Genomic DNA, 18,268 nt, shown 5'->3' with positions numbered 1-18,268 from the left:
TAAAATATCGGTTTCAGTTCAGCTTTCCCCCCAATTTACATGTAGCTCATAAAACGTGTCTCAAATATGGTAGTTTGAATGATGTGAGAATAGAGAATAGGGCTGGGATGCTAAGCGAGTAAATCTGTTGGTATGGGTTTTATTTATTATATGCCAGTAAAATCCCAGTAATGAATACAGAGGAAAAGCCAATTAGCAAGGCCACAATCGTTTCAATATACATTCAAAATCAAAAACATTAAATTACTGAAGGTATTTGACATTGCAGTCACATCCGATTTATTGAAAGTTTGCATTAGAGAAATCACAATTGTTGGAACATTCACAATAGACAGTTAACATCTCTAGGCTGTAATATACAAAGTGAAGAGTGAGATGAACAAAATCTTATTTGACCTATGCTCTGCGATTGGTATCATATTTTTCTAAAATGTGGAGCAAAATTAAAGTAATACAATATTTTAAGTACAAATACAAAAATGGGGAGGGGTGTTTGGTCACTCTCTTTTATAAATAACATTTTAATCATCCAGGAAGTCATCATCAAGGTTCACGTCAGTGGTGTCAATGTCATCCAGCTCCAGGTTGTCCAGGTCCACATCGAGGTCATCCAAATTCTAATTAAAAATTATACACATTTTAATGTGGTAAATTACTTAAGTTATTACTTGGAATAGAATAGAAACAATATTGCTACCTTTTCTTTTTCCGATTGCAAAAACGTAGGAACTTCCTCTTCCTCCTCGCTTTTATCCATGAATGGAGCGGGTTCAGACTTTGCCTGGACCACATCCTCTATCACCGAGGGAGTCTCTTCAGTGTCCTATGTGCAATGACAAAAACAATAGTAGACAATGATACACACGCTGAATATAGGCAAATGCCATGCTTAATAGGTGCAATCTGCAGCACAGTTATACCTTTGAAACAGGTAAAGGAAATGTGCCTTTTGGTTCGTATCCTTGAGCTTCCTCGAGAATATTTCTGTCTTCATTCAGCTAAAAAGGTGATGGTAATATATAGCCAGTTATAAAATTATATATAAAATACCTGTTTTTCAAAAGTGAGGTGTCTTACAGTAACTTGTGGGTAATCAGTAGCAGGTCTAGAAGTACCCAAACATGTTTCTCTGAGGTAATATTCTGCACCAAAGGATTCTTTAAGTCCAGGAAACAAGTTCTCATACTCTGTCGGGTCGGCCAGAGACTCAGCGGCCTGCAAGTATATAAAACACAGTGTTGCGTTCAATTAGGATTACAAAAAAAAATAATGATTATATTTTTATTCAGACCTTCTGGTTGATTTTAGCAAGGTTTTCTCTCCACAGTTTGACCACATGAGAGACCTGGCTGGGCAGATAGGTGCGGGCGAGGAAGGCAGCTTCAGGTAGTCTGTTAGTTCTGATCAAAAGCTCCAGACACTGATCCAACCTGGAGAAGAGATTGGTATCCAGATTTTAGTTTAAGGCTTATTAACCTGGGTCATAACCAGAGTAAGAACAACTATTTCATGCACTTACTTTCCCTGTAGGAAGTAGGTCATGAAAGCTACATTGTTCTTTCCGTCCCGCTCAGCTCCTTCAGCCAACTTGCCCACCATAGTGGCATTACCGGAGGCAGTAGCAAGTAGCAAAAGACCACCATAGTCCTGAGCATGGTGGAGGCATTCTTGGGCCAAGCCAAACTGGCATTTGCTGATGGCCAGCTCAGCTAACTGCTTCCACTTCTGCTCTGACTGGAATCAGAAAAATGTTATATGTAGACTTTAAAACATGTTTCAAAAGTGAGGATTGTCAAAAAATAATTACTCAAAATGTAAATCAAGCTCACCTCTGCCTCAACAGCCAATTGGTAGGCAATCTTTAATTCACCAAGTTGCAAAGCCAACTCAAACCTGTGCTCTGGGTCTGTTGACACAGCCAGCGCCTGTTGCTTGAAACCCTGTCAAGAAAAAGTATTTATTCATAAACACAACACCAAAATGTAAAATATATATTGTCTAGGGAGAAGAAAGATATATTTCCTTACTTGTTTCTCGAGGAAATGTGCCACCCTGGTGCGCTGCTCTTTGGGGATTGTGGGAAGAACCTTATCGGCCATTCCAAAGTCTCGCCTCATTACAGCAGTTTGATATTCAAGAACCGAGACCAGCAGGGAGTAGCTTACGATGTTGAGCTCTTTGTCACCCAAATACAGACGGTCATCTTTGGGTATGTAACCTAGCAGGTACATTGTCCTACAAGAAAGATATGATTAGTCATGTTCATTAGACAACAGTTTTAAAACATGGCATTGTCTCACCTGTCCAGATGAGCTATGGTCACAATCTCTCCACCAACAAAGTAGTTGAGTCTATTTACAGAACTTGTGTATATAAAACAGTCTCCCACCCAAAGACCAGTTTTGACAATCTCATGAATCTCTCCTTGGACCTGGAGTAACAACACTTTAACATGGAACAGCCCAAAGAAATTGATCAGCTCCATCATGTTATTTTTTTAACCTCACACTCACCTCAAAGGCATCTTCAATTCCATCCTCTGTAACACCCTCATTGTTTTCTTGTGAGGCTGCCACTTTCTCTGCCATGTAACGTAGAATAAAGAAGGACTCCTCTGTGGCTATGCAGACCAGCTCACCCGAATCAGACCAAAAGATCTGAAAAAAGTGAGATTTACATAGTGAGTGATTAAAAATGCAGGTTTACTGTAAAATCAAAATGATCCATTCTATAGTAGATTTGCTTGAGGGACGCACATGTTTGGGCTGGATCTCAATGCGCCGTACAAGTTCTGTGTTCTCCCAGTCATAAAATGCCAAACCGTTAACAGACCTGACACCAAGCAAGAAGCCTCCATAGATTCCTGAAATGAAAGGAAATTAGGCCAATGGCAAAAATAAAAATTGTACATTAGTAAATAGGATTTTTTTTTTACCTTCAGCTCCAAAGTCAGGCTTGAATGACTTCTTTTCTTTAAAATTCTTAAAAATCTTCACAATGCTGTTGCTTTCTCTGATCGCATATCTGATTTGAAAACACAAAAATAGAATGATTAGGAACAAGGACAGAAAACGGTAATAGGGTTAGCTTTACAATATGGACGATAGGTTCTTACTCAGATGAGTCGTGTGCCCAGGCAAACTCCTGTGCTGAGCCAAAGCTCTTGTTCCTCAAAGCCATCGCAGTGTAAATGATATACTCTCCATCTCCACAAACTACCACAAATCTAGTGTGCAACAATATTGCATATTAACAAACAAAGATTACAATGGATTAGGGATTGACAGAGACCAATTTAAAGCTATATACCTTCCATTGGGGTTATGTTGGATAGTTTGTGGATATATTTCACAGCTGCCCATGTCCTTAACAGCCAGAGGAAGCCGCTCTCCATCTTTGATCTCTGCATCTCCCATAGCCTTCAGATTAGCCTGCTGAATTTCACTGTGTTTGGCCCAAATAATCTTTCCATTGGCGTCCATAGACATGGCTGGCTCCTCACGACCAACCTATTATCAAATAGAATAACAATTTCAGGTTCTTTACGTTGATATACGCGCTAACAGAGAAGTCAGTACTAATGTCACGTTTCTCTTCACCTTGATAATAATGCTGCCTTCATCATAACCCAGAGCCACGTTGTTCGAGCCCCTGAGGCCACAAACGCACCACACTCTCTCCATGCCATAATTCAGAGTGCTCTCCAGGCGGTAAGTGCTCGAGTGCCAGATACGCACAGTGCCTAATGACAGAGAGACACCAATTAAAACACAAAACAGAGATTATACAATTGAAGAGGAGTACAACTCACCATCTTCTGAACCAGTGATAATGATGGGCAGCTCCGGGTGGAAGCTGACACATGAGACGTTTTGTGCATGGCCCTCTAGTGTCTGAACACAAGTTTTGTTCTGAGGGAGAAAAAAGTTGAGTGATCATAATGGTTCTTAGGCAAAACATAGTAAATTTAAGTCATATTAATTGTTTCCAACTAAGCAAATCAAACTTGATTTGATTTATACAGATAAATAATACAAACAAATGTCATACCTGATAGTCCCAGATCTTAACTTGCCGATCATCAGCACCGGAAATAAGATAGGGTTTATCTCCTCCACTGTAGTAGTCAATGCAGTTAACCCCTTTCTCATGACCCTCCAAAGTAAAATTTGGGGAAGATGAACCAAGCTGCCACACCTTAAACAAAGAAAATGGCAGAAATACAATTTTAGTAACAAGTAAAAGTACATTTTAAATTTAAAAAAGAGAGAAAAAAGTTTATTTCACCTTAATAGTTCTATCCAGAGATGCACTGGCAAACTGATTGTTGTCCTTTGGATTGATAACAATTTGCATGACGTAGTGGGTGTGACCTTCAAACACTTGGCTGCAAGACCACTTCTTTTCCCAGTCCCACAGTTTAATCAACATGTCATCTGTAAATGTAGGCTCAAAATAATTATCAAACTATATTTCAAATAATGATAGTTCCATTTCATCCCTACAGACTGCCAGAGGCGGTGCTAAAGCAGTAGGGAGTAGCCTAAAGACAACATACCGCTGCTAGTGAGGATGTAGGGCTGGGTTGGGTGAACAGCAATGCAGCGGATGTAGTCGGAATGGGCCTCAAACATGTGGGCTCGCTCCAAAGTGTTATAGTTGAACACACGGATCTGCATGTCGTCCTACGCAGGGAGAGTACAGTTGTTACTATACCATATATCAACAAATGAGGGGCCCCTTTTTAAATACATTTACACATTCAACTTTTACCAGCACAACAATTTACTTGAATAACTTTTTGAAGAAATTATACTTTTCAGGGTAGTTTTGACACCCTACCTCAACTTACTAACCAAATTATTATTACAAGTAACAATGCTCTTACCTCTAAGTTTAGTTTAGTTTCTATTTTGTACAGCTACATGCATATAGCTTTATGTGACAATATTCAAATAATGAAGCTAGAACACTTGTGTTTCTTACACCTTAACCTCAGATAGGATTTTTTAAATTAAAAAAGTTGCTTGGATTTTATAAGACATATGCAAAATGGAAAAAGTAACTTACTGCTCCAGTGATGACCCAGTTTTTTCTTGCAACAAATTTAGATGCTCTTACTGGTAGATCACAAACTTCAAAAGTCTTCACAAGAGTCTGTCAAAAAAAAGTAATAACCATTCATTACGAAGAGGCCACTTAGTTCTGCAATTATTTTATCCATCTTCTCTACGATCAAATCCCAGTGTCGCAGAGGTAAAGTACCTGTGTTTCATGGTTCCACACACAGACACTGCCGTTGTACAGACTGGCCAACATCCAGGGCTCAGTGGGATGGAGGTCCACACTCTTCACCCGGTCGGACCTGGCTGTCAGCCGCCGTTTGATGTCCAGTCTCAGAGGCTACATGGTGATAACACAATTTATACAGTAGTGTTAGTTATACTATTCATATCAAATGGAAACGCACGATTAACTAATAACAGAACTACAACTCCATTGATTGCTCTGAACTACAGCCTGCGCTAGCATGCTAACGTTTAGCCGAACAACGTAACCATAATACGGTTACAAATTGAGACTACAAAACAGCAAAACTGTTATAATTATTGGGTTGGTTACAAAAGAGTATTGCATGTCATACAAATATAGTTCAGATAAAACCTAAAACAGCAGCTTCAAGATTGAGCTACCTAGCCACAGCGATATTTACAAAAGGCATTCACTCTACACTCAAGATGTGTCCATCCATAACCGATCACGGATATGGTTTGTGTGTACAGTGGAATTAAAAACAAAACATCTTACCATTGTGTACCCCTTTCTGTTAATTTAACTCCAAAATACACGTTATAAAGAATCTGGCTTCAAGAGCGAAGGTTTAGTGGATGACGCTGTGGACTGACGTGGAACTTCCTTTATCTAAACAACGCGAGAGTTCAATCTGAAGCGGTGACGTGCCACGAGAACTCAGGCTCGAGCTGCAGCTGGAGCCTCAAAAGGAAATATCCCCTGTTATCATGGGTTTATTATATGCATTATCCAGAGAACCAAGTCCGTAAGTATACACCTGTAAATCTATAACACGAAGCATGAAGTAAATACAGACTGTAAAGGCCCAGCTTCGATGGCAAACGAAAATGTTTTATGAGTTGATAGCCGAGGTGGGCCCATGGATCTATGGGCCTCGATCCAAGACTCAGATCATCCACTAGATGGCTACAAGAGGCTCTTAAGTATAGGCTATTGTATCGTGTATGTGCTACTAAATGGTCAAAGTTTATAGTGTGAACTTCACCGGTGAAGTTGAACAATAGTACTAATAATGATGGACAGAAAAGTGTAACCCTAGTATATGCATATACTATGTATAGTATATAATATATAATATAGTTATTCAAATCAATCAAATAATAATCAATGCAAGAACATATTAAAACGTTTTTATTATTTTCTCCTGAATACTTGGGTACAAACAACATCCTCACACGTCAGCTCCTGCAGAAAGATATACATAATAATGTGTTAATGCTGTACAGAATACATTATCAGTTAAACAGGTGCATTTATTAGGAATGAAGTGAAAGCTTGTTGTAACTCACCAGATAAAGTTTGCAGTCCTCTATCCAGTGTTTCCAGCCATGGTTTGCCTTCTCTCCTATCTGAGTGCACACCAGCTTATCCCCCTCCCATACCACTAAACTCTGTAAAAAAATATGTTTTATTGCGTTTATTTATGCAGGCTACTATTCAGCTCTATTTACTGTAAAGGTACAATATGTAACTTTTCTTGTGGAGGGTCCTTCACTTTCTTGTCTTATTGGAGACATTATCGCTTTGCCTACAATATTCACAGTATGGCATTAGATGTATATATCTCCTCCATGAAGACAAGCAGGTAACGCCACTAGGCTAACTAACAAATCAGATCTGTGGCAAGGCAAGCCCTTTCACTGTGAGAATGCATATTTTTCAAGGTATTTTTAGCCATAAAAACACCTCTAATTGATTAAATGCAAGATAAATATTTCATTTGATGCCATACATTCCTGGCGAAGCAATAAAATCAGTGAAGACGAGCAAGTGGCTAACTCTCTACCAGAAAAGTTATACACCAAATCTCCACTCACCTTGACCGTTCTGTTGTCTAGTCCTTTGGTGTACTCCTCAAACTCTACTCCTACTGTAAAGGGCAGTTCATAATTCCTTAATGTGCTCAGTGTTTTGAACTCAAAATTATCTCCTTCTTGAGTGACAACTTTGGTCTGAGACAGAGAAATGGCAATTTTTCTAGTTGCAAAGTCAATATCTAGTGAGAAGAACAATGAATATAAAAACAGTGTCAACTCCTTAAAAATCTATAAACACTAACAACACACAATCTGTGTCATAATACACAATCTGTATTATGACAGTGAAAAGCAAAATCTCTTACTTAATGCTTTTAAATAGTCTTCAAATTTGTCACTGGTTTCCAGTAACCATCTGCCGCTGTAGTCTGCAGGCATGGTTGCAGGCGATGAAACAATGACTTAGAGACTGAAGGAGCACAGTGTCCTGTCTGTATTTAAGTCAAGGGGCATGGGTACAACTATTGATGCGGAGTTTACTGCCTGAAAGGGATTGGCGGGGTCAGTTGTAGAAAGGGGTGGGGAAACTTGTGCATTTCTTTTTTGGCCATTGCAGAGACAAAGGGAGAGTTGGTTAAAGGTTGGAAGGGCAGAGTCATGGGTGCTCACATAGAAGCTCAAATAATATTTTACATACTATATGTACTCAATGAACAAATGTAGATACTGATAAATATTATGTAATAGCTACCACTGTGTTTGCCTTGTCTGTGAGGTAATTTCAGATCATTGGGGTTACCAAAGTTTATTGTACACTATCGATTGCTGTTTAGTTACAGTTGTTTTCAAAGGTAGATACAGAAGCTAAATATAAGATAAGATAAGATAAGATAAGATATTCCTTTATTGTCCCACATGGGGAAATTTCATTGGTGCAATATGACTATTAGTAAAAGTGTACAGCATTCAAATTGCAAATATTTCTCACCAAACTTAAGTAAAAATGTCTTCAGTGTACAAAATAAACTACTTTGTCAAGGTAGCAGGTTATTCTTTACCTTTGAAACTGTTGTTACCACGGCTCACTATTGGATGAAACAGGGATTACTATATTCAGTATGTTCACTGTGCATGTTAAACAAAAAAGCATTGACTTGGGCTTTAAACTCTTATTGGTGGGGACCTTATATGAGAGAGCATAATTTCTGAAGCAGCCAAAGCAGGGAAGATCAATATCCCCAAAATTCCCAAATCCCCAGGAGAGGCGTTAGTGTCTATGGGTAGATACTGGACAGACAGTGGTTTAGTGCGAATGCTCAGGAAGGAAGGAGTAAAGCCACTAACAAGATACTATTCTACACATGCAATACAATATTCAGACAACATTATTTCACCATTGCTTTATTACTTATTACATATTGACACAATTCACAAGGAACTGGGCATAAATCTATGTACACAAATGGTATCTTCAAGCAGACTATTTCAATCCACATCTCATAATTTATCATTAGATTTCACACAGCAGCAAGCTTTAAACACATATAGACCAAAATCACAGCAGTTCCCACCAGGAGATTGAAACAAAGGTGTTAGAGGTTTTTGTATATCAATACTTTACACACAATGTTTAATTTGTGCGGTGAAACAGTACCATACTATGGTACAGAGGCCAAGCAGTGGAATGTGTCCTCAAAGTAGTTCATAAAAGTAGCTCTAGGTCTTCTTGAAAATTTGCTGGCAAACAGCTCCTGCAGCTCTCAGTTCCTGCAAACATCAAGTGAAAATTCATTTTTTGACATACTAATTTTGCATGCAGTAATTATAACCATAATTTATTGAAGAGAAGTTGGGCAGAAATAGCAGGGAAGTGAGATTGTAACTTTGTGGGGATTCTTGAATACAATGAGTGTATTTTTACCACTAGAGGTCACTGTCATCTTCAATCAAATTATGCCCTTTGACTTTCTGGTAATTACCAATTTCATGGTGTTCTGACTAAGACACCTGCTGGAATTATTTCCCCCCATGTAATGACATCAAAGAAAGTAAACGTTTGTGGTGCTGAAAATGGAGCTGTAAAATGTATTACTTGGGCTATTCAGATGCAAATGTTTTCATTAGCCATTCGCCCCATTTGAAAGAAAATGTTCATGAATTCATTGTTACATAAATTAGGTTTGCCAAGCTGTGATAAGAACATGACACTGGATGTTACGTTTTCAGCTGCCAACACTGTCACATTTAACTATGAAGCCAATGACTGGGGATTAATTCAATTGTAGTCTTTTGTTATTTAAAGTGATGTGTTTTGTAAGCTTTTTTTTTAACGATGTAGGTAATCTCATGCCCTTCTCCTGCAAAATATTCACATCACATTGAGAGCTGAGAGGCACTCTGGCATTTGGGTTTAAGTGTTCAAATTGAATGTATTAATATTCATGTCAGGGAGTGAAGTTTTCTTACCAGATGAAGTTCATCTCCTTCCACCCAGTGGGTCCAGCCTCTACCTTCAATCTCTCCTTTCTGAACACATACCAGTTTATCTCCATCCCATGTGATTGTGGTCTAAGGATAACCAAAATAAATCATTTGACAGTAGTTCACAACAATGGATTAGAATATAAACACAGTTAAGTGGCTAGATCTAGATTAGAGTGTCATAATCAGCACCACATCAGTGTGCACCAAAAAACTGCCTCTAACTGACTCTATCAAACGAAGCATGATTTTGTGTGAAAACCACAAGCAAAGAATAGAGCGCTACATGATTTGCTTGTATTTTACAACATTGTCTTATTCATTCTGAGGTTTGATTTGTACTTAAGTTTATGTTAAAGATGTCTTTTTATTTGTCATAATAATGCACACGTGAAAAGTATTCAATAGACAGCAAGTATATGCTTTGAAATACATGCTGCCATCACATTCCAAAGGTGTATCATTAATCAACCTTGACATGGAAATATGGGTTTATCCAGGGGGCTTGGGGAACCTGATCCAGGTTAAAATTCATGACTCAATTACCATGCACTTCCTGTCATCCACCCCAGACAGGTCCTCCTCGAACTCCTTGCCCACATGGAAGTCCATGTTGTAGTTCTTAAAAGTGCTCAGGGTTTTTATGACGATGTGATCTCCGTCGTGTGAGATGTCCTTGTCTGGTTTCAAGAGTGTGGCAATTTTTCTGATGGCAACGTTTACATCTGCAAGTGGGAGCAATGAGAATACTCAAAAGCAAATTAACATGCAACAGCCCTGCAGGAGAAAACCATTAAACAAGATTTCAATCGAAGATGTGATTGCGCTCACAACACGAGGAAGCATACAAAGTCGGAAGTAATTATCAATTTAGCGTATACGTTACCATTAGATTTTTTTTTTAACGTACCAAGAGCTTTCAAGTACTCTTCAAAGTTGTCACTGGAGATCATTTTCCAGTATCCGTTAAGATCAACAGGCATTTTTGCAGGTTTTCTGGTGTTACTTCCACAGAACAAGGAGACCGGGGCTGCTGGTGCTGGAGTGCACAGCGCGCTGACAAAAATCCCAATTTGAATCCCACTCTCTCTAATCCGATTATCAACACTGGCTCGTTTGTTGTATTGAAATTAACACTCGCACCTCCCACTCTCCTCCCACCAAATACTCCACATATACAATTTTTTATATGCACCAGTAATATGTTTAGTCATAAGTAGTGAGTGTGGTGTAGAACATGCATGTCCAGAGCTTACCCTGCCTCCAGAAGATTAGCTTGAATGTGCCTCCTTTGTTGCAGGAATAACTTATGGAATTCCACGTGTGACAGATTTGCACTTGTTGAGGCTTTGTTGTTAAAGTGGCTTTGGAAGATGTTTCCTGAATGCATAACCAGCAAAGAACCAATGAATAGAAATGGTTTTGAATATAGCTGATTCTGCAATATTCATACTAAAAGCAAAATAAATAAAACCTGATTGATGCAGGCTGTTTTTCATTTAGAGATAAACGGTCCTTGGTCTGGACTCTTAAGTTAAATCTGGTTTATTTCATATCCAACCTTCAGTTCCTCTTAAGTTATAGTTCATCAGTTGAGTTATGTGAAATCTTGTGTCTACATGAAGCTACTTTAGGAACTGTCTTGCTGAAATTAAAGTAGTAGCTCAAACAATTATTCTGTCTCGCCTAAACAACTCTATTAATTTGATAATATTTCTTTTGGGTAAAGCTGAGTGAACACACACATCAATAGACACACAGTGGAGCTCAGAGCCAGTGAACTGAATGAGAAAAACAGTTACTGTAGCTGAGCAACTAATCCTTGAGAGAAACAAGCGGAGCTAGCACAAATACAGAATGACAACAGATTCAACTGAATGGATGTGGAATGAATAGATGTGAGACTGCTAAGTAGAGAGCGGGAGAGAGAGAGAAAAAGGGGAAAATATGTATGCATTATTTATTTATGCTCATTTATACCCAATTGTAGGGGATTCAATCCAAGCTCAAAACAAATGCATGGTGTCATTATGTCCTTGTAAGTGAGTGGTTGGTCAGAGGGGGCGTTGTTGTTGGTGCGTTACTTTTAATGGCGTTGGTGCTTTACTTTTAATGGCGGTTCGCAGGCAACTGAAAAAGTGTATTTACCACCACCTAATGTAGTTGTACGTCTTCAAAGTATGTTTTACGCCATACCGTAAAAGAAATTCCCCCCAAAAATGTAAAAGGAGAGAGACAAAGCGAGAGAGAAAGGGGCAGGTGTGGCTGCAGAAGTTGTTAAGTATGTGAAAGAGTATTGAACTATACTGTTTAGACATAATTCAATAAAATGGATATTACTGACGTGTAGCTGTAGAGTTTTAATTGCCCATAACAAATCAGGAAAAAGTGCAGGAAGAAACATTAGGCACACTGCTAAAGTCACATGACCAAGGTGCGAAAGTTGCTCTAACCACAAGCAAAAAATAAATCCTAATAATATCTGAAGTTGTTTCCTTAGTTTAATTCACACACACAACAGTATTTGGGAACAGACACCAAACTTTTATCTGATGTCCAAACTATGTGATTGACTGCTTGTTACAGAAAGCAGGTGTTGCCTGACAACATTTGAGCTTGTGCAAACCTTTCCCATGGTGCGGTCCAGTGGAAATAAACAGATGCCATCCCTGAGGAGAGGCACTGATGCCTGAAGATCTCCCGTGTTCTGTCCATCATTGCTCATTCATCCAGGCTGCTCACTGGATTTCTGGCCTGTTTGGTGAGCGGCCTCAGCAGTGCGCCGTGGTTCTTCTTCTCACTGTCCAGCGTGTAGAGATTGTGCTGGTGAATATACTCTAAAACAGAGTCGGGGATGAGGTATTTCACACTGGCATTGCGTCGCAAAGCCCGCCGGACCTCTGTGGCGCTGGTCTCATTCCTCACCCACTCTGTTACTAGAAATATATTATGTCTATGACGCGACAGTATGTCAGATTCATGCACTGTTCTTTCAGGCTGCAGTCCTCCTCGGCTCACGCAGACAAGGCCGTAACAACCAGACACTTCCTCAATGTGCTCGTCCAGCCATAGCCCTGGGGTTTTAAAACTGTCAAGAAAATCTGCTCCACAAAGAAGCTTCAGCTGGACAGATGGATCTATGGACAGAAAGAGATTTAGAACTTAAATATTTAATGCTGTTTGTCGGATACCAAAATGAAACAAAATGAAACAAAATGAAAACGCAACATAAATGCTGTCAGCACATTTGAATGGTTATTGGAAACAAAAACACAACGCAAATAGATCGGTGCCGCATAATAGAGAATAATTGAAGTGCTTTCTCGTGGCGTTCAGCTGATCCCGCTCCACATGTAGGGTCATCACTGTGATTTTATTCCCAATCCTACACATACTTTCTACCCCAAACTTTAGTTCTGCAACCTTTGGAGTCCTGCCTTAACACAGGATGATACTGTATGTCATTAGTAAGATGCTAAGAGGTTCTTACTTGAATTTGAAGGGGAGTCATCATCTGAAAACCTGTGCGCTCTTGTGCTATTCTGGTATTCCTGAAGAATACGGTTGTAATGATACCTGCACAATCAGATACAACAAACAGAGCAATATTAACACTTCGCTATATTGAGTTAAGATTTTTAACAAACTAATGACCATGTTTTAAAATGTAGCTTGGATTTCAAGGAAATAGTATTATTATATATAAGAAATACTTATGTTTAGAAGAAAAGCCTCTTAAACATGAGCTTTGCGTGTGAATGAGCTAGGAGAGTCGCAGTGACGTGGTCCGGCCTCATTGGGGCTGGGGACAACGGGCCATTTCATGTGTGGATCAGCTCTGTGGTTGTGCAAATAGAGCTTAGGGCAGTCCACTAAGAAGGAGATTTGTGGGTGTGCAGAGGAGGCACCATTGGTGAAACAAAAAGGATACTGTCTGCCTTGGCACATATGGTGATTACAAATTAATAAATATTCAATATCAATGTAGATAGTGCACAGAGAAGCATAATTAAAATCTCTAATCCATACAAACTTAAATGATTAGTCTAAATTTGGACATTGGACATAAACCAGATCTTCAGCAGTGTGCAGTAACTTATGTATGGGCAAGCAGACTTGGGGTGTTCATCAATGTTTAGTGGATAACATTTGCATGCAAAAGTTCATGCATTGATTGGTTTCGGACCGCGGTCTCCTGTGCTAAAGGCAAACCCCTATCTTATTGAACTAAACTATCATCCCTGTAAGTAGCACTGAATGGCTTAAATAGTTTCACTTCACCGATCAATTCATTACACAAACTAGCGCTCTATGTTATTAAAATACTCCCCGTATTTTTAACTAACGTCTAATCATTAGAAATGTGAACAGGGCCTTAGCTACAAACAAAGACGTCTCTCTAAAAGCTAGTTTTAAGTCAGTTTGTTGAAAATTGGCGCTGCTGTTGCTTCGTATCTCCTAAGCACATGCTTCAGCAGCAGAAGTGAGGGGAAAACAGGCTTATTTTGATATATTTCTGAACAGTTTAAATATAGTTGTGACACATGGAAATGTTCAACTTTATTGGTCAATCGCTGATTGCCTTGATTGCCCACACCACATGCCACTAGTTTTCTTCTTTAATACATTATGTCTCAAACAACCTTTTAGAGCCACTTAGCGACATTGACAAAACCAGTGGAAGTAGCTAAAAACTATAATTATCAATATGATGTGCCTGAGTAAAATTCGGGTGCTTTTTTGATAAACGTTATGGTCTTTTTAGGCTTTGTATCGCATTGTGTGTGAGTTCTATTCACCTCTGCAAACTGGTCAGAACATTAACTTTTGTTTAAATTGTTTACCTAAGATCACCTAATATAGAATATATTATATCACTTATTGTAATATTTATTCTTTATAATGTTACAAGTGAGATTATCAGACCTGACAAAATGTCTAGCTTTAAAAGATTTCTAGAAAAATAGACAATGTTATTAACCTCATGGTGACCACAGTCTCTGTCCAGTCGGGCTGCCGGCTCTCCCATTCATCAACTCTGATCCAGTTGGAGGTCTGCAGCGCTAGCTTCACCATGGCTATTCTGTGTTGAGCCGAGACTAGGCCTAGCTTTCCATAGGCATCGCTCACTGGAGACACGATGCCACCAATCACCTTGTACTGCCCTAATATTTATGATAGAAAATGCATTTTAGACATTACAGATGATGATAGCAAATAACACATTTTCCTAAATACACAAATAATACTGAAATGTGTAGTTTGTCAAATCGTTTTGTTGACACAACACAGGATAATAATAAGAAAAAATGTACATAATTTATTATATTAAATACTAAATTTGCATGACATTTCATCCAGGGAAATACTGTATTTCTTTTATCTTTATTCAAAATGAACACTAACACAGCATTTAATTATATCCGAATATGAATGAGAATTATTCATCCCCAAGGGGAATTTATTTTTGTTACAGACATGCAACGAAAAAGTAGAAGAAAATATATGATGACCAGAACAAGGTCAACATCCCCAAAGGCCAGCGTAGAATTAGCACACATAAAGGGGAAAACAGCACAAGGGCAACCATTCTTTTTTAAATCTACAACAGAAGGAAACAAACTGCCAACACAGTTAAACATTCTGCAAAAACTTCCTAAACTGTACATCCTTAAGAACACAGGTTCTAGCTTTTTTTTGGTGTTTGTTCTTTCTACACTGAACAGAAATATAAATACAACCCTTTTTTGCTCCCATTTTTCATGAGCTGAACTCAAAGACTCAAAGATATTAAACGTTTTCTATATACACAAAAGACCCATACCTGTCAAATATTGTTCAAAAATGTGTCAAAATCTGACCACTGAAGTTGCTTGAAATTGGCATGTCTGGTGCGTATGCTGGCCTTGTAAGAAATTGGATGTTTTCAGCTTCCAGGAATTGTGTACGGATCCTTGCAACATGCGGCCGTACATTATCATGCTGCAACATGAGGGTGAAGTCTGTGGTTGAATGGCGCCACATTGGATATGTCACCCATTGAGCATGTTTGGGATGCTCTGGATCGGCGTGTACAACAGCGTGTTCCAGTTCCTACCAATATCCAGCAAAGTTTGATGCCAATTTTGGTGGTCACCCCAGACTCTCCCAATAAAGCCTAAAGCACACCTGTCCAACATTCATGCCATCTCATCAGCATCTTGAAACGCTACACCTGTGAGATAGTATGGATTATTACTATTGATTGCTCAGTAAGACATGTTTGTATCAATTGTAACAATATTTGAAAGAAATGGGTCTTTTGTGTGTGTGCGTGTGCCTGTGCGTGCGTGCGTGCGTGCGTGTGTGCGTGTGTGTGTGTGTATGTATATATAAGTTTCATATTTTTAAGTTCAGCTCATGAAAAATGGGAGCAAAAACCAAAGTATTGCATTTATATTTTTGCTGTTGTTTTTGTATGTTTTCTATGTCTCAGGAACTGCAGATGGAAATGAGCTCTGAGAGCTATAGTCGGCTACAAAGCATCTACAAACATGTCAAATAAAATAAGATATTTGAGCAGTCATACAATGACTTACCGGTAACTAAAACACACTTGGAAAATTTCTGTTATGTTACTCAATATTTAGAAGTGGGTTCTTAACCAACCAATGAATACTAATATGCAGATCACACATACTTGAAGCATGTGACAAGAATAAGCTTTTCACTTCTTTCACCAAGAATGTGGTATAAAACACCATTTCTAATTGATTGTGGGGTTAATACTGGCCTGTGTTGTGCATGTGGTCCCGGGCCAGCTCAAACAGCCTCATATGCTGGTTCGTGATGGGATTAAAGGAGCCACAAGCCAGAAGTACAAGAGGGATCCGGCAGCCAGACATCTTTTCTCTCTGAACAAAAGTAGAAGAAAGATGAACGGATATGTAGTTAAAATAGTTAATACTTTCTAAACTTTTTTTTTATTTTTTTATTGAGACGGATAAGAAAACTAATCCATGTGTATAATCTATACATATTGCATCAGCATACTGGCTACAATTTGCTCTTCAAGAGTTGTTCTATAATCTGTTTCTCCAACTCAAACGTGTGAACATTTTCAACACATAGTAGTCCCATCTGAATATATAGCAAATACATTCATAAAAGTATAGCCTAATATGATAAAAACCATATGACTGAAATGTGACAAAAAGGCAATAATCCTGTAATACGTCACTAAAGGACTATGATGGACTATAATAAAACCTGCTGTGTGGGGATCTAATAATGATTGAATGAGACGATTTCAAACTAAAAATATATACTATTTTCACCTAATAACCCGTCTGACATTGAGCGAGGTTTAACCAAAACCACGCAGAAAATGATAATCAACGATTCAATATATTTTTAAATGTGAAAGTGCATAAATTTTGGTCGCTGTGTATTAATAACCGGATCAATAAAACACTGCTTTAAAACAACTTTAACATTACCTTCATAACATTGTTATTGTTGCATGATGGGAGTGCTCCATTTTTCTAGTTCCCCCTGAACACGAGCTTCAAGTGTTTGGTTCCTAGTATATCAAACTGCGGGGCTCCCTCTGGCGGTGGATCTTGGACTCTGGCGGAACTGTCCGGGGTGCTGACACGAGGAGTGTCTTAGCCTTACACATGGTATAATTTAATCCCAGGAAGAGGTCACAGTTTTATCTAAACACAAATGCAACAAAATCCTGCTTCCAATTGGAAAGTGCCATCATTACGTGACACCGTCCTTGAAAAGAAAAAACCTTTCTAAACTCTTATTGACTGCAGGCAAGCAAAATTAACAGGTTATTAATTACAGTAAATGGGTCTGTTATGTCCCACTTGTGTTGAAGAGGATAGAACTCATGCTGCTGTTTGGAGCAGGCCGCAGCATTGTGAGGATGAATTCGACAATTTGCTGCATATCATTCCCCAGTCTCATTCCCATTTCACACTGCACTGTCCAGTCGAATAAAGCCTACAGGCCAACAAAATGATTGGTTTGGTACAACTCTCCAATAACAATGTTTTATTAGAGGCATATTCCTCCCGGATGTTCAACAGTGGGGGACATTTTGAGGCCACAAAATGGTGGCACAAGTCATTTCACATAAAGATGACAATGGCTCAGTGGATGGAACACTCTACCCAAAGGTCAGAATCGGTGGATCAACTACCGATCGACTGTTGCTGTGTCATTAAGCAGGACACAAGAAGGAACATGGTGTGTGTGCGTGAGTGATTAATGGTTGGTGGCACAGATTGGCAGCCTTGCATCATTCAGTCTTAATTTTAACATCACTATGTATAAATAGCATTTTATAATAATAATATGAATTTGTCAGAATGCTTTATTCTATTTATTTATTAATTTTAATCAATAACACGAAACCAAGAAAAGCTGAGTTTTAGCTTAGTCCAGTTTACAGAGCACTGTAACTATTAAAGTCTGCTCATGTGAGGGAAACCCCAATTTTAATCATGTAATGTGATTGATAATGACAAACATTATCGCACCAAATGGATGAGGTTGAATTGCTGAGGACATTGAGCTTCTGCTGTAACTTAGCTGCCACTATCCACGGAGCTGCCTTGGGACTCTGTGGGATTGTTTGCCAATGATTACTGTGCATGTAAATGTTGCCTTGCATGTGTTTGGTTTCTGAATGCTGGCTCTATCTTTGTTATCCTCTTAACTCACTT

General features: G+C 38.7%; 4 protein-coding genes across 4 annotated transcripts; all 4 read right to left on the bottom strand.

Moving 5' to 3' along the window:
• Nucleotides 1-262: 262 nt before the first annotated feature.
• On the bottom strand, nt 263-5,940 carry copb2 (COPI coat complex subunit beta 2). The gene is made up of 22 exons (XM_072441247.1): nt 5,809-5,940; nt 5,266-5,403; nt 5,071-5,157; nt 4,559-4,685; nt 4,288-4,436; nt 4,051-4,197; nt 3,812-3,911; nt 3,600-3,742; nt 3,310-3,509; nt 3,116-3,226; nt 2,936-3,024; nt 2,757-2,863; nt 2,514-2,657; nt 2,301-2,431; nt 2,028-2,235; nt 1,830-1,940; nt 1,520-1,734; nt 1,292-1,430; nt 1,078-1,215; nt 921-998; nt 698-823; nt 263-617 (listed from the first exon to the last, which is right to left on the bottom strand). Exons 1-22 carry the CDS (start codon nt 5,809-5,811, stop codon nt 522-524), a joined length of 2,787 nt encoding a protein of 928 aa, XP_072297348.1. The 5' UTR covers nt 5,812-5,940; the 3' UTR covers nt 263-521.
• Nucleotides 5,941-6,429: 489 nt separating this feature from the next.
• On the bottom strand, nt 6,430-7,594 carry rbp2b (retinol binding protein 2b, cellular). The gene is made up of 4 exons (XM_072441243.1): nt 7,436-7,594; nt 7,131-7,309; nt 6,603-6,704; nt 6,430-6,498 (listed from the first exon to the last, which is right to left on the bottom strand). Exons 1-4 carry the CDS (start codon nt 7,506-7,508, stop codon nt 6,448-6,450), a joined length of 405 nt encoding a protein of 134 aa, XP_072297344.1. The 5' UTR covers nt 7,509-7,594; the 3' UTR covers nt 6,430-6,447.
• An 861-nt stretch (nt 7,595-8,455) lies between these two features.
• On the bottom strand, nt 8,456-10,690 carry rbp1.1 (retinol binding protein 1, cellular, tandem duplicate 1). Its single transcript, XM_072441242.1, has 4 exons — nt 10,462-10,690; nt 10,098-10,276; nt 9,537-9,638; nt 8,456-8,837 (listed from the first exon to the last, which is right to left on the bottom strand). Exons 1-4 carry the CDS (start codon nt 10,532-10,534, stop codon nt 8,787-8,789), a joined length of 405 nt encoding a protein of 134 aa, XP_072297343.1. The 5' UTR covers nt 10,535-10,690; the 3' UTR covers nt 8,456-8,786.
• Nucleotides 10,691-11,885: 1,195 nt separating this feature from the next.
• Nucleotides 11,886-16,441, bottom strand: nmnat3 (nicotinamide nucleotide adenylyltransferase 3). The gene is made up of 4 exons (XM_072441244.1): nt 16,324-16,441; nt 14,533-14,716; nt 13,042-13,127; nt 11,886-12,688 (listed from the first exon to the last, which is right to left on the bottom strand). The coding sequence occupies exons 1-4, from the start codon at nt 16,433-16,435 to the stop codon at nt 12,273-12,275; spliced, it is 798 nt and encodes a 265-aa protein (XP_072297345.1). The 5' UTR covers nt 16,436-16,441; the 3' UTR covers nt 11,886-12,272.
• Nucleotides 16,442-18,268: the final 1,827 nt, after the last annotated feature.

Source organism: Eucyclogobius newberryi, unplaced genomic scaffold, assembly GCF_026437365.1.
Source record: "Eucyclogobius newberryi isolate DKJ021-1_F unplaced genomic scaffold, fEucNew1.0.hap1 SCAF_12, whole genome shotgun sequence".
NCBI classification, from domain to species: domain Eukaryota; kingdom Metazoa; phylum Chordata; class Actinopteri; order Gobiiformes; family Gobiidae; genus Eucyclogobius; species Eucyclogobius newberryi.
This window is presented reverse-complemented; position numbering and strand designations above follow the sequence as displayed.

Coding starts and splice junctions, on each gene's coding strand:
- nmnat3 (XM_072441244.1), bottom strand. CDS start 16,435: ATGTCTGGCTGCCGGATCCCTCTTGTACTTCTGGCTTGTGGCTCCTTT. Junction 14,717..16,323: donor GGACCACATGCACAACACAG/GCCAGTATTAAC, acceptor CATAAATATTAG/GGCAGTACAAGGTGATTGGT. Junction 12,689..13,041: donor TGACTCCCCTTCAAATTCAA/GTAAGAACCTCT, acceptor TTCTGTCCATAG/ATCCATCTGTCCAGCTGAAG.
- copb2 (XM_072441247.1), bottom strand. Junction 3,227..3,309: donor CAACATAACCCCAATGGAAG/GTATATAGCTTT, acceptor GTTGCACACTAG/ATTTGTGGTAGTTTGTGGAG. Junction 999..1,077: donor CTGATTACCCACAAGTTACT/GTAAGACACCTC, acceptor TCACCTTTTTAG/CTGAATGAAGACAGAAATAT.
- rbp1.1 (XM_072441242.1), bottom strand. CDS start 10,534: ATGCCTGTTGATCTTAACGGATACTGGAAAATGATCTCCAGTGACAAC. Junction 10,277..10,461: donor AGAGTACTTGAAAGCTCTTG/GTACGTTAAAAA, acceptor TCCCACTTGCAG/ATGTAAACGTTGCCATCAGA. Junction 8,838..9,536: donor AAGGAGATGAACTTCATCTG/GTAAGAAAACTT, acceptor TGATGTTTGCAG/GAACTGAGAGCTGCAGGAGC.
- rbp2b (XM_072441243.1), bottom strand. CDS start 7,508: ATGCCTGCAGACTACAGCGGCAGATGGTTACTGGAAACCAGTGACAAA. Junction 6,705..7,130: donor TAGACAACAGAACGGTCAAG/GTGAGTGGAGAT, acceptor ATTTTTTTACAG/AGTTTAGTGGTATGGGAGGG. Junction 6,499..6,602: donor AGGACTGCAAACTTTATCTG/GTGAGTTACAAC, acceptor ATCTTTCTGCAG/GAGCTGACGTGTGAGGATGT.